Source organism: Dipodomys merriami, unplaced genomic scaffold, assembly GCF_024711535.1.
Source record: "Dipodomys merriami isolate MVZ:Mamm:240054 unplaced genomic scaffold, mDipMer1.0.p SCAF_9, whole genome shotgun sequence".
Classification (NCBI taxonomy): Eukaryota; Metazoa; Chordata; class Mammalia; order Rodentia; family Heteromyidae; genus Dipodomys; species Dipodomys merriami.
In genome coordinates, this window is record NW_027206512.1 from 25,126,047 (window position 1) to 25,150,473 (window position 24,427).

At 36.0% G+C, this 24,427-nt stretch overlaps 1 protein-coding gene across 4 annotated transcripts in view; it reads left to right on the forward strand.

Moving 5' to 3' along the window:
• Positions 1 to 590: 590 nt before the first annotated feature.
• LOC138820967 (UDP-glucuronosyltransferase 2A1) overlaps positions 591 to 24,427 on the forward strand; it is a 28,007-nt gene continuing 4,170 nt past the window's right edge. For 2 of the 4 annotated variants that reach the window (XM_070012971.1, XM_070012972.1), the window contains exons 1-3: positions 591 to 1,303; positions 9,195 to 9,826; positions 22,265 to 22,413. In XM_070012971.1, coding sequence (XP_069869072.1) covers positions 591 to 1,303; positions 9,195 to 9,826; positions 22,265 to 22,413 — 1,494 coding nt within the window. Of the gene's footprint in view, positions 1,306 to 9,194; positions 9,827 to 22,264; positions 22,414 to 24,427 lie in introns of all 4 variants that reach the window. The other 2 variants (XM_070012973.1, XM_070012974.1) reach the window with 1 other exon arrangement.

Below are 24,427 nucleotides of genomic sequence, written 5' to 3' on the forward strand. Positions count from 1 at the left end.
AATACCTATTGTACAGCTACTGTTTCATAAAATTAACACATATTATGGTGATGATTATATTACTATATTTTGTTGTTCACTCACATCTGAGTGCAAGTAGTATTTAGTCCTTTCTAAGGTAACAATATCTAAGCCTAAATGTATACTTTAAAAAAAAAAAACTAAATGTAGAGTTGAGATTTACAGTGTCTTCTAAAAACTTAGTGGGAAAAATTTAACAATTTTGAAATACAAAAAGAAGGTTAACGGAATGAACTCAGGAGAAAAATCAGAGATAATCATAATCTAAGCTGGAATAATGGTTACGAAAGGCACATTCTTCTTAACCCTATAAATGACCACAAATATTGAACTATTATTGAACTACAAAATAATTCAATAAAAAACTCATAGTTGTCACAAAATATTGCACTACCAAATTGTATACTTGAACTGGTATATATTGACTGGTATTTGGTAGAAAGCAGATTCCTAAGGTGTTAATGATTTGCCTCAAACCTGAGCAATTTTTTTGTCTTTTCTCTGTACACCAACAGACACAAACCTCATTTGTTTCACATCTCCTGAAACTTTCTACTTGGAGACACATTATGTTAACAAACATTCTCCTATTGTCTCTTCAAATCAGTCTCCTGGGAACCAGCCTTGGTGGGAACATTCTGATTTGGCCAATGGAAGGTAGTCATTGGTTAAATGTTAAAATAATTATAGATGCACTCATTGAAAAAGAGCATAATGTGACTGTCCTGGTTGCTTCTGGTGCTCTTTTTATCACACCAACGTCGAACCCGTCTCTGACATTTGAAATATATGAAGTGCCCTTTGGGAAAGAAAGAATAGCAGGAGTGATCAGAAATTTTGTTTTGACATGGTTGGAGAATCGACCATCTCCTTCAACCATGTGGACCTTCTATCACGAGATGGCCAAAGTCATCAAAGACTTCCACATAGTGTCTAAAGAGCTCTGCGATGGTGTTCTTAAAAATGGAAAACTGATGGAAAAGCTGAAGAAAGGAAACTTTGAAGTCCTGTTGTCTGACCCAGTATTTCCCTGTGGCGATATAATAGCGATAAAACTGGGAATTCCCTTTATCTATTCCTTGAGGTTTTCCCCTGCTTCAACAGTCGAAAAGCACTGTGGAAAGGTGCCATACCCCCCTTCCTATGTCCCTGCCATTCTCTCAGAACTCACAGACCAGATGTCTTTTGCCGATAGAGTAAGGAATTTCATCTCCTACCATCTACAAGACTACATCTTTGAAACTCTCTGGAAACAGTGGGACTCTTACTACAGTACAGCTTTAGGTATGTAGCAATTTTGGTCTTCTTATTTGAATATGAACAAGCATAACTTTAAGTTGCTCTATTATTATCCACAATTGTGTCACTATTATATGATAGAATGAAGGCAAATTTAAAATAAAAACATACAGCAGAACTGCAGTGCTATTTTACGATTTTATGTGCTGGATGGTATCAACTCAATAAATACAGTGACTACCTTATAGTGAATGAATGAACTAGACCTCATTTAGCTATCACTATAAAATAGGAATTGCATAGAAACTGGAGTTTTATATAGAAGAAGCAAGAAGATTTTAAACTTTTTATGAGTTACTATAGACCTTGCAGGGCATGTTTAAAGGTGTGTGTGTGTGTGTGTGTGTGTGTGTGTGTGTGTGTGTGTGTGTGTGTAGTTTCTGATCACTGCTTAGTAAAGATAAATGGCAAAAATTAAAACATTTGAAGATTTATCAATTTTATTTCTTATAAGTACTGCGCCACTGGAGCTCCTATCAATTTTATTTCTAAGGTATGAACTTAAATAATTTAAACATACACACACACACACACAAACACACACACACACACACACACACCTCTAAAATAAAAATGTTGAAAAAAATAGAAAACAATTTAATTTTTTTTGGGGGGGGGTCCGGTCGTGGGGCCTGAACTCTGGGCCTGGGCACTGTCCCTCAGCTCTTCAGCTCAAGGCTAGCGCTCCACCACTTGAGCCACAGCGCCACTTCCGGCTTTTTTTTTCCTGCTTATGTGGTGCTGAGGAATTGAACCCAGGGTCTCATGCATTGCAAGGCAAGCGCTCTACCACTGAGCCAACTTCCCAGCCCCACAATTTAATTTTTTAGTTAGGTAGAAAAAAGAGTTCTTCAATTTTATTTTTTTTGGTGGGGGGTGATCTTGTGTCTCCCCTATGTCCATAACCAGTCTCTTGGTGGAGTCTCTGGTTTGCTTGTAGTGTTTGGTTTTCCTGTGGCTTGATTGTTTTCTTAAATCAGTTAGTTTGAGCAGGCAGAAAGAAGCTCTGCTTTCCCAGGGACTTTATGTCCCTCCTCCCAGGCTAGTTCAGTGGGAGGGCATCTTGTATATACATTTTTCTAATTTGAGGAGGGTGAGGAGGGAGGAGTTGGGGAGGTGGGAGGGAAGAGATGGCAGGGGAAAAACAAAGGAGGTAACAATGCTGGATAGGAAATGTACTCATTGCCTTACTCATGTAACTAACTGTAACATCTTTGTACAGCATTTTTACAATAAAAATATACAAAAGAATAAAAAAAACTATGTTGAAGAGCTAGGATATGGTTCAAATAATAGAACACTTGCATAGCAAGCATAAAGTTCAAGCCACAGTTGAAAAGACACACAAAACTGTACTGGGCATATTGATGTGGTTATATTGTCTAAAAGTCATCTTAATATATAGGCTTTTCCCATTTCACATGCATCTGAATTTTATTGTTTACTCTTTATTGATTGTACATTTCCTACTCATTTTCTATTTTTTTGGGGGGGGGCCTGGTCGTGGGGCCTGGGCGCTGTCCCTCAGCTCAAGGCTAGCGCTCTACCACTTGAGCCACAACGCCACTTCCAGCTTTTTTTTCTTTTTGCTTATGTGGTGCTGAGGAATTGAACCCAGGGCCTCAGGCATGCAAGGCAAGCGCTCTACCACTGAGCCACCTTCCCAGCCCTTCCTACTCATTTTCTATGTCCTCTCTAAGTTAGGGAGATTAACTGAATAGATGAATTTCTTGTCTGTCTTCATGTATTTCAGAGTCCAGCAGAGCAGTGAGACATGAAAACAAATAAAGTAAATTGTGTAGGTAATATGCATACAAAATACAAAGACAGTATTGAAGAGATGAGGTTACATTACAGGAAGACCATAGTGACTATTCCAAAACTCTTCAAAGTTGAGGTGAAGCATAAAGAAATGTGTAAGCAGTAAATACTGGTGTTCTTGTAAAGTGTAGAGAAGGAAAGGATGTCTGACATGGGAGATTTCAAGTAACCAGAGATTTACTGGGGATTGCTGATGAGTTACTATTTGTGAAAGTTCAAGTATGAGGTATGGAATCCCCTGAGGAAAAAAATAATTATGGTGATGTCATTATTGTAAAATTAGTTTAACCATTCAGTTTAAAATTTCTATTGTATGTTACGCTATTTTCTTCCATTTTAACCTAATAATACATTGAAAACTACGTAAAGGGATGTTTGATGATTACAGTTACCTTTTATATCAAACTTTGTGAAGAACACAGAGTAGTTAGTTACAAGGAATGAGAGCCCAGAGTAATTATTTAGTGTCATCTATAAAAGAATAGTGAGTATGTTCTTTCACTCATCTGAAGGCATCTTTGTCACCTTGTTTATTGTTTTTCTGTTACAGGCAGATTGCTTGATCATTTTTCTGCTTTCATATATAATATATTCCTGAATCAAATATTTATAAATGTAATTATCTTAAAGGGACCTAGAAATATTTCACAGTACATAATTGTAACACACTTCATACAGTCTAAATGCTATATATTTACTGTTTGAATTTGATTCCATGGTAAACCTCAGAAATACAAACCTAATCCTAAAGATAACCAGTTAATGAGGGAATGTCTCCTGCAATTGATAAGCTACTTTCCCTGATAGTTGTTGAGCTTTGAGACTTGAACTTCTACTAACATCGACATTTTATTTTAGGCTTTTACCCATTTTAATAATGTAATAAAGCTAAGATGAAGAAAATTTCAATGACCTCAATGTTGTTGTATATCCACTAGACAAACTGTCAGGTTTCTACTAAGTAGAGCGTCTATGGTCTATTTACTAAGTATGGTTAGTAGCTAATATGTAAAAATAAAGAATAAAATTTAAATTTATTTGAAGATGACAAAATGCAGTGTGTAGTGGTTAACATGAATATTATTATGAGAAATTAGAGATTCTTATGTAATGACATTTGTTAACACACAACATCTTTTCCACAAACTTGCTCTAAAACATTTATAAAATTGATTTATTGGAATCAAAACGAATATACACATATTAGAATGTGGATATATGTAGACTACTAACCTTCAATGAATAAGAGCAAAATTTGCTGAGCCAATTACAAATAAATACCACTTATTGTCAGCAATGGTCTTCATCTTATTGGGTATGGCAATTAACTGTGTTAAAATCTAGAAACAAATGTTATGTCTCAGATATAAAGCAATTTGTAAGTAGTTCTGACCTCAGAGAAAAACAGAAATAGCTAAAACGATTATATGTTAACTTACAAAGATAAAAGTAAATGGGTCACCATATTAAGACAAAATTGTCTCTCATTAAAAATAAAGAAAAGGTAGCCAGGTAAGCATATGTGGTTTACACCTGTGATCCTAGCTACTCAGGACACTGATATCTGAGAATTATGGTTCAAAGCCAGTCTGGGTAGGAAAGACCCTGAGACTCTTATTTCCAATTAACCACCAGAAAACCAGAAGTGTTGCTGTGGTTCTACATAGTAGAGTACTAGCTTTAAGCAAAAGAGCTCAAGGACAGCACCTAGGCCCTGGGTTCAAGCCGCATGACCAATAAAATAAAGAATGATGAATAATAAGTGGAAATTTTATAAAGCAATAAAAGAAAAATTGACAAAAACTCTTGTATTAGGTAAACTAATGTAGGCATCTGAATATGTGCAGTAGGTCAGTTGAAGCCCAGATTAATACTGAAGTATTCTTAGGATAATTACATTTTATCAAACCACATCTTTTTTTTTTTTTTACTAATTACTCTTTATTTTAGAAATATAAATCTCATGATTGTGATTGTGATGGTGATTATTCCCATGAGTCACTTTGTCCCTTGGGTAATCTTCTCCAGGCTGAGGTCCCAGAATCTTACCTTCTATTGTGTTGCTGGTAATGAAAGCACATTACTTTCCCAGTCTCAAAACATGAGACTAATCTTTCTTTATGGAAACACAAAGAAGAGTTATTCAGATGCTTTTACACCTGAGTTTTACATATTTCTAATTGAATTACATTCTTCCGATTTAGCATGACTATATAAGTTTGTATTTCCTAAAACACAGTATTACTGAGGCCAAGGTCATTGTTGCTCAATTTTAAAAGACAAGGTAAGGAGCCAAAATAGTGTCTTAATGGAGTAGCTTATTTTTTTTAATTCTTTTTTTATTTTATTTTATTTGTGAATTTTGTGTAAGACGTTGTAGATGTAGAATGTGTTAGATGACAATGATGAATGGAATGACATGGCTTGTAAAACTTCCAAATAGTCTCAATTTATCTCTTTCTCTTAAATGCTTTAATGATTTTTCTTAATAATGAGGCCATATCCAATCAGGTCTCAAACAGTCACACCAAAGTAAATAATGAAACCAACTTTCTCTAAGATTATTTCTCTTTGGTAGAATGTAATAAGAAGCTCAGAATGGGTCCTTAATCTTTGTTAATTAGTAAGCATTGGGTATTATAATGTCAGATTACTTATTTCATTTCAAATTATAGATATTTTACTCAAACTCATGGATATATTAACAGTAATAGGCCTTAGTATTTGTTGGAGTTTTTCCTATTCACTAGAGACTGTGATAGAAGATTTACATACATTTTCTTTCTTAATCATTACAATGAATAAGTTATCATTTACATACAAAATTACAGTGCATATAATTTGTCTTTTTCAAAATCTCAGTGAATTTCAAGTTTTAGAATTATTGTCTCCTAATTTAAATTTCAGGTGGAAAACTATGTATTACTAAAAATAGTTTTGGTTTAAACATCCTTGGTGCTTATCTTCTTCTTGATATAGTTCTTGAAAGCTGCTAGTCTATTTTCCCTACTCTTTATTCACTGCATGAAGTTAATTGGCACATTGTTACTAGGTAACATATTCCTTTGTTACTAGGTAACATATTCCTTAAGGAATAGGGCTCTATTATGAATCTGTTGTCTGAGATGTGTTGTCTGAGAATATTCTTTATGGCTGTCAGAGAGAGGTTGGCAATCTCCACCTAAAAGCAAGGAAAGGCTCTGCAAATGTCAAATATGTTATTTAAAAACAGACCAGGTAAATTTTTACTTTTTTCATAATATCAGTAAAAAAAGGTCCCCCAAGTTATATACACATTTAAAAGACAATTGTATAACAATTGTATGAGAGAAAAAGTATGTAAAATCCGTAAGCATTAGGTGTTACAAACTGCCTTTTAGTTTCTGACTATATAAAACAAGAGAGTGTTGGATTTATATTATATTATATATATATGATTCTGTGATCTAACAATTAGATAAATGTCTCTGAATTACTGTTACACACAATAACAATAAAGCATATTTTCTTTTTTTTGGGGGGGGGGTCTGGTCATGGGGCCTGAACTCTGGTCCTGGGCACTGTCCCTCAGCTCTTTAGCTCAAAGCTAGCACTCTACCACTTGAGCCACAGCGCCACTTCTGGCTTTTTTCTTTTTGCTTATATGGTGTGAGGAATCAAACCCAGGGCCTCATGCATGCAAGGCAATCGCTCTACCACTGAGTCACCTTCCCAGCCCCAATAAACCATATTTTCAAAACAACAACATATCCAGATGTTTGTATGGTATAGATAACATTCAGGGACATAAATTAATATGAAACACAAAGCTGGGCTTAAAGTTGAACTTATTTTTTAAAGTTGAACTTATTTTTTCTTTTTTTCTGGCTATACTAATTTTTGGTCTTAGGGTGATTTTTTTTCTTGTCAGTCACGGGGCTTGAACTCTGGGCCTGGGCACTATCCCTCAGCTCTTCAGCTCAAGGCGAGCACTCTACCACTTGAGCCACAGCACCACTCCCCAGGCTGGCTTTGAACTGCGATCCTCAGATCTTAGCCCCCTGAGTAACTAGGATTACAGGCGTGAGCCACTGGCGCCCGGTTGGTTTTAGGACTTTCTTTGTGCTTATAGGCAGATACTGTACCACTTGAACCATACTTCAGGTCCTTTTTACTCTAGTTATGTTTGAGACAGGTCTCAGTTTTGCCTGGGATGGTCTGAACTATGATCCTACTATTGATTTTCCTGCTACAATTGACATGACAGGCACATTGCCACCACACATCTTGCAAACATTTCTGCCCAGGCTGGTCTGGAACTGTATTCTTCCCCAGTTTCAGCATTCTGAATAGCTGAGAGAACAAAAGTTGCATGGCACCTTGCTCAGCTGTGGATTGAGATGATAGCGGGAGGGCCTCACAACATTTGCTTGGGTGGGTTTCAAACGGAAATCCTTCCTCTCTCAGCCTAAATAGATATTATTGCAGATGTGAGCTCCAGTACCTTGCTGAACTTTATTTTTATTGTTAAATCAGACATATTTTGAATGAGTTATTTTTTCCATTTGAAGGAACTTAACTAAAATAATTATGTGAATTCCTAAATGCGGTATTTTAACTTAGCATCACTTTTCTATCCCATTTTGCTCATTCTGGTGTTTAATTATTCTAACACCCCAAATTAAATAGTTACTGAGCACCCATAGCTAAAGAGATATCCCATGATTTAATGCTCATTCTTAAATTTTGGCTTATGTCTTTTAAATCAACTTATTTGTAGTTTTCTTGGTAATAACCTTGAATGGTTTGAAAATGGTATTCTTCTATGCTTATGCATATTCAGCTTAGGATTCATTAAGAATTACAAATGATAGCTCTATATCCATGTCTAGACATATTAATAGGTACTTCATTGATTAACTGGTTAAATTTATTAAATGCTAATCTTCAGGGCAAGTTTGCTAAACTGTTAATATTGTGTTATTTATTATAATATTATATGTGATATAATATTATATATTCCTCTTAACCAAGCAATTTTCAAAGTAGCTTTGAGGTATCATTGCTATTTTACAGAGAAATATAACAAATTATCATCATCTCCCTTTATATTTGAAAAGTAAAGCAGAGAGTGTCTAGGTAATTCTCTAGGGTTACAAAACTTATAGTAGTTTCTTAATCTGGGGCTATTGAACTCCATAGTTCCTGTGACTTAATCTTCTATGAATCTTCTGTGCAGCGTTGTGTAAAATAACCTGTGTTTCTTCAAGGTGCCAGACACCTGAGATTAATTATAAAGGTAATTATAAAACTACTATACATACTTAAATAACTGGCATACAAACCAACTTGCAGAGTTTACAAATTATATTAAAATGTATGCCTTAGCCAAGTCTCAGTGGCTCATGCTTATAATTCTCAGCTTCTTAGGAGGCTGAGATTTGAGGATCTAGTTTAAAGGAAGCCTAGGCAAAAAAGGTTATAAGTCTCACATCTCCATTAATCACACACACACACACACACACACACACACACACACACACACACACACTCACACACACACACACACACACAGTTATTTTTTAAATTTAATTTTATTGTCAAGGTGATGTACAAAGGGGTTATAGTTACATGAATAAGGTAGAGAGTACATTTCACTCAGTAATGTCAATTCCAGTGACAGTAGCACACACACAAAACATTTTGATTATTATCACAGAGTTCAAGGATACTAGGCTTAGAACTTCCTCTTTTTTTCTTTAAAATGGGACTCTATTTCATTTCTGTCTGTGTCATAATCACTTTAATACATAACAGAATTTGAATTACATTGCTTTCCTTTTATACATTAGAGCGGTTGGTCTACAAATGGGCATAACTATCATATTGGATGTTGTTTTATTTGAAAACAATCAACTTACATACATTGAAGATTTCTTTTCATCTTAGAAAATCTACAATAGAATGCTTTCCACTGTGGAAATGAACAGGCCTAAGAAGATTGTTCAACTGCTTATTTTTTATTTGACTCTGGCAAAAATAGTTCAGAGTGGGAATGTGCTAATTTGGCCTACGGATGGTAGCCATTGGTTAAATATTAAAATCATTCTAGAAGAGTTGATTCAAAGACATCATAATGTCACTGTACTGGCTTCTTCAGCAACTCTATTCATCAACTCCAATTTTGATCCTTCTGTGAATTTTGAAGAGATACCGGTTTCCTACAAGAAAAGTAATATAGATTCCTTAATTGAACATATGATCATGCTGTGGCTAGACCACAGACCAACCCCTCTGACATTGTGGACTTTCTACAAAGAACTAGGAAAGCTCCTAGACACTTTTTTTCAAATTAATACACAAATCTGTGAGGGTGTGTTAAACAACCCCACACTAATGGCAAGACTTCAGAAAGGTGGTTTTGATGTGTTGGTAGCAGACCCAGTAACAATCTGTGGAGACCTGGTGGCTCTGAAATTAGGAATCCCGTTCTTGTACACATTGAGATTCTCTCCAGCTTCAACAGTGGAGAGGCATTGTGGGAAAATCCCAGCTCCAGTTTCCTATGTACCAGCAGCCTTGTCAGAGCTCACTGACCAGATGAACTTTGCTGAAAGGGTTAAAAATACCCTATCTTATCCTCTACAAGATTACATATTCCAGTCCTACTGGGGAGAATGGAATTCATACTACAGCAAAGTTCTAGGTGAGTCTCCTGAAGTTTCTCTTGTATTAATGAATTCAGATATTTTTATTCTTATTGTTTCATTGTATGTGCCAAAAAATTAATTATATGTTTGTACAATTCCTCGGGTATTATATTTTTAGTAAATTCCTATAAAAGGATGTGACAGGTCTGGGAAGGTGGCTCAGTGGTAGAGCACTTGCCTTGCATGCATGAGGCCCTGAATTCGATTCCTCAGCACCACATAAGCAAAAAGAAAAAAGCCGGAAGTGGCGCTATGGCTCAAGTGGTAGAGCACAAGCCTTGAGCTGAAGAGCTGAGGAACAGCGCCCAGGCCCAGAGTTCAGGCCCCACGACCGGACCCCCAAAAAAAGGATGTGACAGTATTAATTTCTATATTACTATCTCTTAATGAAAACAATCTCATGCTTTATTGCTGTATAAGTAAATCTTCAAATCTAGAGTAACTTTACTAGACTAAATTGTGAGGTTGCTAAGAAATTTATTGTTTAATAGTTTGAAATTATAAATATATTGATAGCCCTGTTTAATTTTTATCTTTCTGTACAAATCTCTACAATGCATAAAGTTGAGAATTAGAAACCCTAAATTTATACCTGATCTGACCTAATACTATCTGTGCTTAAACTTTGGGGATGCTTGTGTTAGTATTCAGTGTAAACTTTTCTGGATCCTTTGAGGACTTAAAGTTTTCTGATTTCAAAGATTCTTTATGAGATGCAAGTAAAATAATGTGACTATCAAGGAGAATTCTGATTGGATTTTTATATTTCCTTTTTTTCTGACACCATGTAGTTTCTTTCCTTATTATTTATTTATTTGTTTTACATTTTCTTCTTGCATAACTTTTAAAAAATCACTTCTAAAAGCAGTACTGAGGAACATACTATTTAGTATCAAGGCTTAAAATGTGATATTATTAATTGTGCCTTTTTTTCTTTGGTAATTCTGGAGTTTTAAACTGCAGCTTTTCACTTGTGGTGCAGGTGATTCTACCAAACTTGTAGTCCTTTTGGTTCTGATTATTTTTTAGATAGAGTGATACTTTTTTCCCAGGTGGTTCTAGGTGGCATTCTTTCTATTTGTGCTTTCTTCCATAGGTCCTGCTTTTGCTGTTCAGGCAAAGATCTCATGAACTTTAACCTAGGCTAGTTTCGAACTTTACTCTTTCTGGTCTGTGCCTTCTGAATCAGCTAAGATTACAGGTGGCAGCCACTGATGCCTGCTCAATCATACTTTTTTCAGAAGTTACGTGCAAAACATCGTTATGCACGTTTGGGTCTATTTCTCTCCATTCTATCTTCTTTTCCTTCTCTTTTTTTCTTGATATTAAAAAATATTAGTTAGTGAATACCAATATAGTACTAGCCACTTTTGTAGGTAGTGCAATAGTGCACAAAATAGAAAAAAAAGGAACATCTTACCTGGACTACATTTAACTTAAGAAGACAGTAAATAAAATAGTCACATAAAATATATAAGATTTTAGACAGTGATACATGATATATAGTAAAATAAGAGAAACGAGTACTGTGGGGAAGGAGGTTATTCTTTCCATAGAGGGACTAGAGACAGCTTGAATGTAAAGGAGATTTTTTTTTTTTTGGTTGGTCGTGTGGCTTGAATTCTGGGCTTGGGCACTGTCCTTGAGCTCTTCAGCTGAGGGTGAGTGCTCTACCACTTGAGCCACAGCACCACTTTCTGATTTTCTGGTGGCTAACTGGGGACAAAAGTCTCACAGACTGGGGCTGGGAAGGTGGCTCAGTGGTAGAGCGCTTGCCTTGCATGCATGAGGCCCTGGGTTCGATTCCTCAGCACCACATAAGCAAAAAGAAAAAAGCTGGAAGTGGCACTGTGGCTCAAGTGGTAGAGCGCTAGCCTTGAGCTGAAGCGTTAAGGGACAGCGCCCAGGCCCAGAGTTCAGGCCCCACGACTGGACCCAAAAACAAAAACAACCCCCCCCCCAAAAAAAAAAGTCTCACAGACTTTCCTGCCCAGGCTGGCTTTGAACCGTGATCCAGATCTCAGCCTCCTGAATAGCTAAGATTACAGGTGTGAGCCACTGGTGCCCAGCTAAAGGAAATCTGGTAAGCTATAGCATTTATTTTCTTCTTTTGATGTTTTAATATTCTTCGCCTACATTCTCATCGCTTACACTTTCAAACTTCTACAATTTGCTCACAAAGTGGATAATGTCTGTAGCACATATACAGGATAAAATATATACAAGATAACCAAAAATTCACATATGATTTCAGAAGATATTAGAATTCTACCTTGATAAGTGAAATTGTGTGCCTTTATATTTCATTATGTGATTTGGTTATATTGTAGAGGAGATAAAGCTCAATGCCTCAAAAACATGATTTGATTTCAACTTAGATGTTATTTACATCATTGATCAAGACATTTGAGATGTATTTTATAAAATTCATCACTGCTCACATTGAATCACACACAGACCATACTACTGCAGGTGCTGAATGAGGTAACAGTGAACATTCATTAATCCAGATGGAGAAGTTTCAGGAAATCACATGCAATTTTTGGTTCAGTTCCAATTACTTATTCTTTGGTCTGAGGCAAGTTACATAATAAAACAATCTGAGTAGCAGTGCCTCTGTCCCTTTCAGTAAGGTTATTTCACTGTTGATCACTTGTGTGATATGCCAAGTCATCTGAAAAAAATCTTATGTGAAAAATAATATTATTCAAGAGCTCTTCAATGACAATGTCTTAATTATATGGGCATTGAATTATGCAAACAAATGTGTCATAAATATATGCAAAACTAAGTGGCTTCTGTATAAATGAAATCGTCATTCTTGGTGACAAATTATATAACATTAGAAAAAGTGTTTGGCAAACAAAAATTCCCAGCTTCTCATCTTTACAGGATGATAATCTAGATTCAGGAATACTACTTTTTGAGAACTTAAATATTGTATTTATTTAAATCCTTTGTGTATATCATGTTACTAAGCATATTTAAACAACAAATAGTTTATGTTGAAATCCATTGCCAAGAAGATCTGGTTAAAAAAATTCCTTTTCTGTGAAATAATCTTCTTAAAGTATTAATACCATCTGGTAATGGAAAACTGATAGTGAAAGAAGATCAGCATGCAATTGTTATACAACTGTTTTTGAACACCGAAGATTTAATAACATATCAAATTTCTGTGAAGTTTTCATTACAAAGTTGTTTGTTCATTCTGTGTAAGAAAATAGGGTGGAAAAATGACACTTAAAACTACAGTGCAGAAAATCCCAAATGTCCTGAATGGAATATCAGTACATAGCAAGGATATATCTAACTTCACTGAGTCCTGTGTTCTGTATCAGTGAACTTTTGTGTGTATTTGTGTGATAGCAGGAATTGAACTCAGGGCCTCGCAACTTGCTGGGCAGGTACTCTAAAATGTGAGGGTTCCCTCAGCCCCATTTTTGCATTGGTCATATTTTATATATGATCTCACTTTATGCCCAGGCCATCTTGGGCTGTCATTATCCTACATAGATAGCTCCCTCATGTTGCTAGAGATGACAGGTGTATACCATTCCACCCAGCCATTTTGCTTCCAAAATAGTTGGGATGACAGATGTGCACCCGCGCCATTGAATAAAAAGAGTCTCACAGACTTAAAAAGAAATTATTGTGACGGTGTTGTACAGAGGTGTTACAGCTACATAAGGCAGATAATAAGTACATTTCTTTTTGTTTTTGTGGTTGGTCATGGGCCTGAACTCTGGGCCTGGGCACTGTCCCTCAGCTCTTTAGCTCAAGACTAGCGCTCCACCACTTGAGCCACAGCACCTCTTCCGGCATTTTCTGCTTATGTAGTGCTGAGGAATTGAACCCAGGGCCTCATGCATGCAAGGCAAGCGCTCTACCACTGAGCCACCTTCCCAGCTCTACATTTCTTTTTGAACAGTGTCATTCCTCTTCTTTTTGTCCCACTTTTCCCACTTCTGTCTCCTCACCTGCTTATGGAAACAAACTCCAACAATGGAATTTGGAATTAAGAGTTTGCTTGTTTTTATTCTACTGTTTACAGTTACTGCCTTTTCCTTTTCTTTCCCCTTTTCCTCTGGTTGATTCCCTGTTGTTTTTGATTTCTGTTTTTTTCTTATATATAAATTTATTAGATAGACTTTCCTGACATGGCTTCAAAGTGTGATATTTCAATTTCCACTTTTGAAGTAGAGAGCTTAAGTCTTATGAATAAAGTAAAAATTACAAATTAACAAATACATTTCTAATATCTAATGGAATGAAAATTGGGGAATATCAAATTGCTACTCCTATTTGATGGTAGATAAGAATAGCAAATTTAGGCCCAGGCCAAGTGTTCTGCAAGGCATCTTCCACACACGCTCTAAATTACCTCAGCTTCTGAGAGACCTACTACACAGAAAAGACATAGATAGTCCTCACTGCGGTGAGATTTGTGAGTAGCCTTTACAAAAGCTATGAATAATATCATGGAAATGATTAAGCACGCAAGGGAGATCGATGGTCCTATTTTGCCTTGGCTTAGAGGTTTTCTGTCTTTTTTCATTCTTTCCAAGCTCATTCATCCTTGCTTTAAACTGTCAGCACCATGTTGTGTCCTATCTATCCATTGATAACATTTTAGATGGATTCTTAGAGTAATAATACTTTTCTCAGCCTACAAATACAAGCCTCAACTTTCCTATTCCACTCAAATTGCCAAGATTACTAGTTAGTAACTAGATTACTAACATTTTATATATGTACATATGTATATGACTATCTAACTAACTATATATACATATGTTTAATCTATGCTTCTCCTTCTGGACCCAATTTATAATTTACTGTTGTCCTCTGCACCCCACCCCCACTTTAATTCTCATTCTCATCTCCTTACCCTTTCCTTAGAAAACTTAAGTGTTTTTGTTTATTTTCTTTCCCATAGGACTTCTAATTTCTTCTCCGAGGCAGCTACCTTATGATCAGCACAGTGAGCATTTTAAAATTCTTTTCTAACCCTTTTCTGAAGCAAAAATAAAAGAACAAAAACAAAAACAAAAGTTGTAAAACAAAAAAACAAAAACAAAAGTTTACACTTCAATGAAACCCCTCAAAGTAAGACTAGCTTTAAAGTATCAATCATCTTTGAACCAGCTAATCACAATGAGCACTAATAAATTCTCCTTCATACACATCTCTGTAACTGCATTTAAGAGTAACCATTTTATTGTCATTCAATTCCATAAGTCAATATTGCCTGAATTTATGCTTTGTATTACTTTATGTGTTTTGATTCTTTTGCTGAATATATTTTTTACATCTGTCCACATTGCTGCAGAAATGCTTTGGAAACACAAATCTACTACATAAAGGGCCAAACAGAAAGACCAATTAGTATACATTTTACTTTTTGACATATGTTGAAAGTAACATATGTTTAAATGAAGACAAGTTTTCTGAGCTATATATATTAATGTAGAATGAACATATAAAAAGATACATAATAGTTCTGTTAAAGTAAAACAAAAGTATGCTAGTAAATTTAAAATATTGGCCTATATACAAGCTTCAATTGTTTGGCTTCCCCTGTAACACAGCGAATAGTAATTGAATGATTATTAACTACTATTTAAGAGGTTTCTATTAACAGTTTACTATTTAATTGTTAAGTATAATTTAGTATTAAGAGTAATTAATGAGGCTGGGAAGGTGGCTCAGTGGTAGAGCGCTTGCCTTGCATGCATGAGGCCCTGGTTCAATTCCTCAGCACCACATAAGTAAAAAGAAAAAAGCCAGAAGTGGTGCTGTGGCTCAAGTGGTAGAACACTAGCCTTGAGCTGAAGAGCTGAGGGACAGCACCCAGGCCCAGAGTTCAGGCCCCATGACCAGACTCCCCCCCCAAAAAAAGAGTAATTAATGTACAACGTTCCCTAAACAATTCCAGATCAGTGATAATACTCCTTTGCAATTTAGCTTTAGGATAAAGCAATATTCTATTCTTTGTAGAAAATTTAATGCCCAAGTCCTTCACCAGAAGAAAATTCTTATGCCATTATCAGTTAAGAACATTATATTCTATCACAGAGAATTGTAATATTAATAACCATTTGCCAAACCAACTCAGTATATTTCTTTGAAAACACGTCCAATTGTATTACTAATACAGAAAGCAGTTAGTAGGTGGATTTGGTGGCTGATATCTGTAATCTTGTCTCTTTAGGAAAGTGAGGCCTGAAGGATTACAATTTGAAGCCAGAATAGGCATAAAAGTATGAGAGAATCTATCTCCAATTAACCAGCAAAATGCCAAACTGGAGGTGTGGTTCCCTGTGGAACTACAGGTGTGAGTATCAAGTTTATAAACCGAACAAGAGAGAGAGGCCTTGAGCACAAACCAAGTTGGAAGAGACCAGGAACCAGTATTCAGTATCCATATTACAAAGTAAAGAAAATTTAATCATTCAACATGATTTTCATTGGGGACTTCATGAATGTAAATTATGTAAATTATGTACTAGAAATGAAATGGAAAATGAAGACAAATATTTTGTGTAAAGAAAAAAGGACTCAAGTATAAACTAAGTACTAATTTCACTAGAAGTAAGTCAGATTTCTGTAATAAGGGAAATCTAAACTGTATGTCTATAAAATGTCTTCACTTTTTTAGATAGTCTGAACATTTAAACAAAACACCTTTTATTTTAAATGATACAGTTTTGAAACTAATACAACCCAGTCGTAATGTCAAGCCAGTTGATTGGTGATTGCTTGCTTTTGCCTTGATCCTTCAAGTCCTTCCATTGGTGCATCATCCTGCTTCTATGCTTCCTGAGTTTTAAATAGGTTGTTTCTTTCCTTGTGTTTTTTCTTTCTTTCCTCCTTTCTTTCTTTTTTCTCTCTTTCCTGCTTTCCTGCTTTCTCTTTCTTTCTTTGTTTCTTTGTTTCTTGCTTGCTTGCTTGCTTGCTTGCTTGCTTTATGTAAGCTGCATCATAATTTATTGGAATTTATTTTCTTTATTATTTATTTTATTTAGTAGACATAAATATCAGGCTCCTGGCCTTGTCAAAGACAGAGTTCAACAATAAACATAAGAAGAGTTTGGGTAGTACAAAATTTATTTGAAGCAAAACCAAAGCAAATTCAAGAGCAAATGATCAAGCCTAATAAGAGATTTAGCATGGGCAGCTTCACCCACCCAACAAGTATACAGAGCTCTCCAATTTTGGAATACATTCATTTTATGAGTCTAATTACTAGATATTAGACACGGGAGGGTGTTGGGTCTCACAAAAGACGGACGGGGTCCAAGGAAAGGTAAGTGCGGGGGCTCGACTGTTCCCCAGCCTCCCTCAGCCCAGGAGACAATCAGACACAGCGGGGAGCCAAATCCAGCAGGTAGAAAAACTCGTTTATTAACAGAGAACAGCCCCCTTTTAAAGACAAAGAGGGTGGGTGGTATGGTAAGGGAGGAAGAGGAACCAATCACTGTCAAGGTCACACCCTATCATTCACCAGAGCCTTCACCGGCTGGTTAGGTACTGATCAAAAGATCAATTGGGGTCTGCCCACTCTACTCTCTCCCAGAGCCATCTTTGCTGCCCATGTGCTCCACAGGAGGGATGTTCTGAGAAATGTGAAACCAGGAAATTGATTGTCTGATAAGGTGATCGTCCTCAGAGTGAAGAAGGAAATTTGACATAAGCTATATGTCTGTAGCTGCAACTATAATGAGATTACATGAGACGCCCAGCTAACATTTAGAATTGGGAAGTCCCTGTTGGGATCCACTGGTTTGCACCATTTGTTATTATACCAAAAATTTGCCTCAAATGTAGCAAAACATTACTTCACAACAATGGTGAAGAGTTATATTTGGCAAAATGTACCTTTATATGACTCTGTATCAATTTTCTGGCTTCTTTGTGTTATTTTACACCCTGATCCCATATTATTAAACTCCCTCAAGAGATAAAACTCTAGAATGATAGGGGAAGGAAACACAGAAGATCTTCTCTGCACTTTCTTTAAGCTGAAAATAGAAATATATGTACCTATGGGAGATGGAGATTGAACACCAAATATTATCTACTTAAAGTGATAGTGATAATAATAACTTGGCAAATAATAACTTGCTGAATACATTTTCTAAATGTTTTAGGAAAAGGTTCTCTGAATATTCTTTTTTAGGTATCTTCTTTAATTTTAATTTTATTGTCAAGGTGATGTACAGAGGGGTTACAGTTAAGTAAGGTAGTGATTACATTTCTTGTCTAACTTATTACCCCTCCCCTATTTTTCTCCCTCCCTCCCCCAAGTCCCATCCACAAAGTTGTGCAGATCATTTCTTGCTTGTATTGCTGTTGCATAGGTTCCCACTTTGCCCTTTGTCTCACTGTCTTTGTTCCCGTTCCCTTCCCTAGTTAGATATACATATATATATATGTATATCTATATGTATAGATATACATATATATATATAATACCCATGGTAGCAAAATCAAATACAGTGACAACAGAGGATAAACCATGGGGGGGGGGTGGAGAACAAAAAAGAAGAAAGAAATCATGTAGTACTTTGAGAACAACAACAACAAAGAAAAACTTGTGTCCAGGTCTTGGAGTACATGTACTTAGCATCATCTTATATGATCACATGCAAGTAGCTATGGATCTATAACTCTCCCAGCCAGTTTTTTGTTTGTTTTTTGCTTGTTTATTGAACTCTGGGCCTGAGCATTAGCAAAATTAGTAAAAAGCCCACAGACTGGGAGATCTTCACTAGTCGTACAACAGACAAGGGCCTCATATCTAAACTATACTTAGAACTCAAAAAATTCTCCAAAAACAAATCCTCAATGAAACAACTACCCCATTAATAAGTAGGCTAAAAACTTAAAGAGAGACTTTTCTGAAGAGGAAATAAGAATGGACAATGGACATGTGAAGAAATGCTCAACTTCTCTAGCCGTAAAAGAAATGCAAATCAAAATAATATTAAGATTCCACCTCTCCCCAGTTAGAATGGTTATAAGCAAGAAATCTCATAACAACAGATGCTGGAGGGGATGTGGCCAAAAGGAAGCCTACTGCAATGTTGGTGGGAGTGTAAACTTGTTCAACCACTTTGGAAAGTAGTATGGAGGTTCCTCAAAAGACATAGAGCTCCCCTATGACCCAGCAATTCCACTTTGGGGCATTATCCAACTGACCACAAACAAGCCCTCACTAAAGTTACCCACACAACTATGTTTATTACAGCACAATTTAGCATAGGTAAGATACGGAACCAACAGAGATGCCCCTCAGTAGATGAGTGGATCAAGAAAATGTGCTTTATATATACAATGGAATTCTGTGCTGCTATCAGAAAGAATGACACTGCCACATTTGTAAGGAAATGCAAGAACTTGGAAAAAATCATAAGTGAAGTAAGCCAGACCCAAAGAAACATAGGTCTCTCTTATTTGTAATAATTCGTATACTTCTAGGATAATCGTAGCAAATAAGCAGAAGAGCTCAATAGCTGTGTATATATGACCATATAAAATGATGCTAAGTGAAATGAACTCCAAGACCTGGACACAAGAGGTTTTTCTTTGTTGTTGTTCTCAGTGTACTATGTTATTTCTTTTATCGCTTGTGCTTTTTTCCCCTATGGTTTATCCCCTGTTGTTACTGCATTCAGTTTTGGTACCTTGCGTATTGTATATGCATTATCTGAACTAGGAACAGAAGGGGAACAACAAAATGGTCAGACAAAGGACAAAGGGGAACCTATGCAACAGCAGTACTTACAAGACAATATGTTGGAAGTGATCTGTACAACTTAAAGGGTGGTTGGAGGGGGGAAGGGAAAGAGGGAGAAAATGAGGGAGTTAAACAAGAACTGTCATCACTACCTTACTTATGTAACTGTAACCCCATTGTCCATCACCTTGACAATAAAATAAAAATAAATAAAATAGATTGTGGTTCCAGTAAATAAAAAGTACCCCAAAACATCAAGACTGTATTGAATGGATAGAAGTTCCAATATGATAAATTTAAAACCTCTAAAAAAAGTTGAGTAAAAGAACAAAACAAAAACAAACAGCAATAGAATACATCAAATAAAATTATTATCCCATGCTGTATAAATACTTAAATACATACATAAATAAAGCATTAAATAGACCAGTGTACCATAAATTTGAATTAGTAAAACAAATAGGAATAGTGTTAAATTTTAAGTTGATTCTTTTTTTTTTTTTTTTGCTGGTCCTGAGGCTTGAACTCTGGGCCTGGGCACTGATCCTCAGTTGTCTCTGAGTTCCTTTTGCTTCAAAGTTAGCACTCTACCACTTGAACCACAGCTCTACATCCACCTTTTGCTATGGTTTAATTGGAGATAAGTGTCTTACAGGTTTTCCTGCCTGGGCTAGCTTCAAACCTCAATCCTCAGATCTCAGCCTCTTGAATAGCTAGAATTACAGGTGTGAGTGACCAGTGCCCAGGTTGATTTACTATTCTTTACTGTTAAAATGTATATAGCCATTAAAATAAAACCATGAAATTATGAAATCTTTCTTTCTTGCCTGTTACAATACTATCTTTTTCTATTCAGTACTTTCTGCCAATTGCATTCTTTTTTTTTTTTTGTCGGTCGTGGGGCTTGAACTCTGGGCCTGGGCGCTGTCCCTCAGCTCTTCAGCTCAAGGCGAGCGCTCTACCACTTGAGCTACAGCGCCACTTCCGGTTTTCTGGTGGTTTATTGGAGATAGGAGTCTCATGGTCTTTCCTGCCCGGGCTGGCTTTGAACAGCGATCCTCAGATCTCAGCCTCCTGAGTAGCTAGGATTACAGGCGTGAGCCACCAGCGCCCGGCCCAATTGCATTCTTTTGTCCAATCTCTACTGTTTTTCACTGTTTTCTCTGACACTTCTCACAGTCTCTTTAAACTCATTTGTGAATAGTATTAGTGAATTATTTTTGAACATCACTTAATTGCTGTGTTCTGGTATTTTTTATGGATATAATGAAGTTATACATTATTGTCAAATGCTACAGATGTAATCTTTTGACCTGTTCAGGGTGGCCTATTCTTAGAAAAACATGTATTATCTTTAAGTAGTTGTACAAAGGAATTTTAATTTAGCAAAGCAATTTATAAGTACAATATATCTTGATCAGGGTCAACCCTTTCAACATTCTCACCCATTGCTCCCAATCCACCCCTCCCCTTGCTCTTCTTAATTTTGGGAGATATACATCAGATTCGTGACTGCATTCTTCCCCTCTTCTTCTCTTCAGTTGTCTACTCTTCCTCTTGTCCCCACCCCACCCCATCTTTTTCAAATACGTACTTCCTGGTGTTTAATTTTGCTGAACTTTGATTTTACTTTTCTAAGGAATTACACTATTCAAGAATTGACCCTTGAATTGACCATATTTCAGTTAATACATTTGTATATACTTGCATATCACCCAGCATATTTACTTATAAGTTTATAACATAAATCTCGTTTCCACATCTAAGAGAAAACATGCAACTTTTGTCTCTCTAAGCCTGACTTACTTCACTTAACATAATTTTTCCAGGTCTTTCTTTATCTTTACAAATGGTACAATCTCATTCTAATGGATAATTAACATTCTGTTGGAATATATACTATATTTTCTTGATCCATTCATCCATTGAAGGACATCTGGGCTTATTCCATACCTTAGCTATGGTGAATAGTGCTACACAAAATGTCGTTGGGCTAGTGGCTTTACTGTATCCTAATTTGTAATCTTTTGGGTAAAGGCCTAGGAGTAGAATCTTGGGTAAATGCTCAGGGGGATTCTATGTTTATTTTTTTGAGGAATTTCCACACTGTTTCACACTGTTTTCCAGAATGGTTGAACAAATTTACATTCCCACCAACAGTGCATTAAGGTTCTCTCTTGGCTGCACCCTCACTAACATTTATTATCATTTATTTTCTTGATAACGGCCATTCTAACTGAGATGAAGTAGAATCTTAATGTTTTTTGATTTGCATTTCTTAGGAAAATGTTGGTAAGTATTAATTTTGACATTAAATTTGATCGCTTAATTCAAGTAGACCCTGTCAATGTTACATATTATAATTTAGTAATTCATACATATCTTGTTGGAGAAATTTTGAGCCTGTAAAAATCATACTAGTCATATATTTGTCCATGGCCTTTTAATCTCTTAAATAATGACTTTAGTATCTGTTTTTGCTCAGTATTTCTTCAATAGCATTTAATCTATGTGTTAACCTCCCTCCTTTTCTTTTTTTTTCTTTCCTGGTAACATGTAATAATGAATGATAAGTATTATATATAAACTAATTTTTCTCCTACTAGCTTATAAAGAAATTGGTGGTATGTCTTTTATTTAGCAAAAGTGTGTGCTAATCTCAATCTTCCAAAACTTTCCTCATTTCCTCCAGGAAGACCCACTACATTGTGTGAGACTATGGGCAAAGCTGAGATTTGGCTAATTCGGACGTACTGGGATTTTGAATTTCCTCGTCCATACTTACCTAATTTTGAGTTTGTTGGCGGATTGCACTGTAAACCTGCCAAACCTTTACCTAAGGTAGGTTTCTGATAGTAATGATTTTATGCACTTTAAATAACAAACATATGCACACACACAGATTTTCTTTTAAAGTTTATAGTTTTATCCACAAAGACATATTTATAAATATCTTAGGTTTGTCCTTATAAATTTTTAGTTTCTACATTTTATTTATTTATTTTTGTCAGTCGTGGGGCTTAAACTCTGGGCTTGGGTGCTGTCCCTCAGCTCTTCAGCTCAAGGTGAGTGCTCTACTGCTTGAGCCACAGCACCACTTGTCCTTATAAATTTTTAATCCTCATAATAGAGGAGGCTTTCTTGAGTCATAGCAGTCCTTTGAAGTTCATCTGAAAATATATGATATAGAAAGAAATGATCCAAGAGGTGTTTTTTAAAAAATATCTGTTTCTATGCTGTGGATAGTAAATTGGAGGATTGGCAAAAACAGAGTCATGAAAATCACCAACGACAGTGCTCTAGTCTTCCTAAAAGCCAGATGGAGTTATGAACTGACTCCTTCTCTAGAATGCTGGACAGAGAAAGATGCCTTCATGAGAATTTAAGCAGTGCATAGGATTTGATGAATATGAGGAAGTAGATGTTGAAGGGAGACTAGCTTTAGGCAGTGTTCCCACATTTCAATCTTAGAAAATGCTGACCTTTATTGCCATGGAAACAACTGATGGGAAAACTCTTTTGGATGATCATGCTGAGTTCAACTTTAAATCTATTTGCTTCAATGTGCACAATGTATTTTAGAGGTTTTCCATAAATTGGGTAGTAAAAATAATTTCAGTATCAACAGAGTATTAGACATAGATTGAAAGCCATAAGCAAAAAAGGAAAATGTTTCTCATACTGTATTAGTTCTTTATGATTGTCATTTCATGATTATTGGAGTGAAAAAAGGAATCACACACCACATGCCACAGACTATGGAATAATTTAGAATGCCAGGTATGTTGGAAAGCATTGTCAAAGCATAAAGATTGGAAAATGTAAACATGGTAACAACCTTGTATTTCATTACTAACAGGAAATGCACACTTGAGTTGCTTTATGTATGTATGTATGTATTTAATTATTCATTTTGGTCAGTTACAAGCGTTGAATTCTGGGTCTGGGTGCTGTCCCTGATCTCTTCAGCTCAAGGCTAGTGCTCTACCACTTTGAGTCACTTCTGGTTTTCTGGTAGTTAATTGGTGATAAGAGTCTCACAGACTTTCCAGCCCTGGCTGGCTTTGAAATGTGATCCTCAGATCTCAACTTCCTGAGTAGCTATGATTACAGGTGTGAGTCACTGAAGCCCAGCACTTGGTTTGCTTTTAAGGCTGAAGAATATATGCTCTAGAAGCCTACAGGCAAATAATGTCATCAGGAGTGCTTTTGATTCCCAGAACAAAGTCTAAGTAATACAGAGAAAGAGATAGAATATGCACAGCTTCACTAGATAATGCTCCTTACCTACACTTTTGTATTTATCCTCCTGAACCCCTTTACAAAAACATAAGTTCTCAAAATATCATTTTATAAAAATGAAATTCCATTCCAAATTTAGCTCTTCCATCAACATAAACTTTGATTAAAGTAAATATCAGTCATGGTAGAAGTGTATGATGATGCATGAATACAGAGAGAAGAGAGGAAATAAAGGATATAGCTCAATTGGTAGTGTGACAATGGCTTAAGATGCACAAGGCCTGTTTGTAATTCTAACACACACACACACACACACACACACACACACACACCACCAGCTGCAGCAGCAGCAGCAGCAGCAGCAGCAGCAGCTATGAGATGGTCAAAGATTCCAAATTTGTGTCTGAGGTGTGTATTCATTTTGATAGTGACTTAGAGTGCTCTGAGTACTCCTATATATTTTAGCCACAATTTTCAAAATCTTGCTTCTTTTCTAAAAAACACCAGATGTATTCATGTGTCATCACAGGACCAGTGTAATCATTTAACTGGCATTTCTATACACTTTCCCTACTTGGAAGTGTAGGTGAACTTTTCCCTCTCTCTCTCTCTC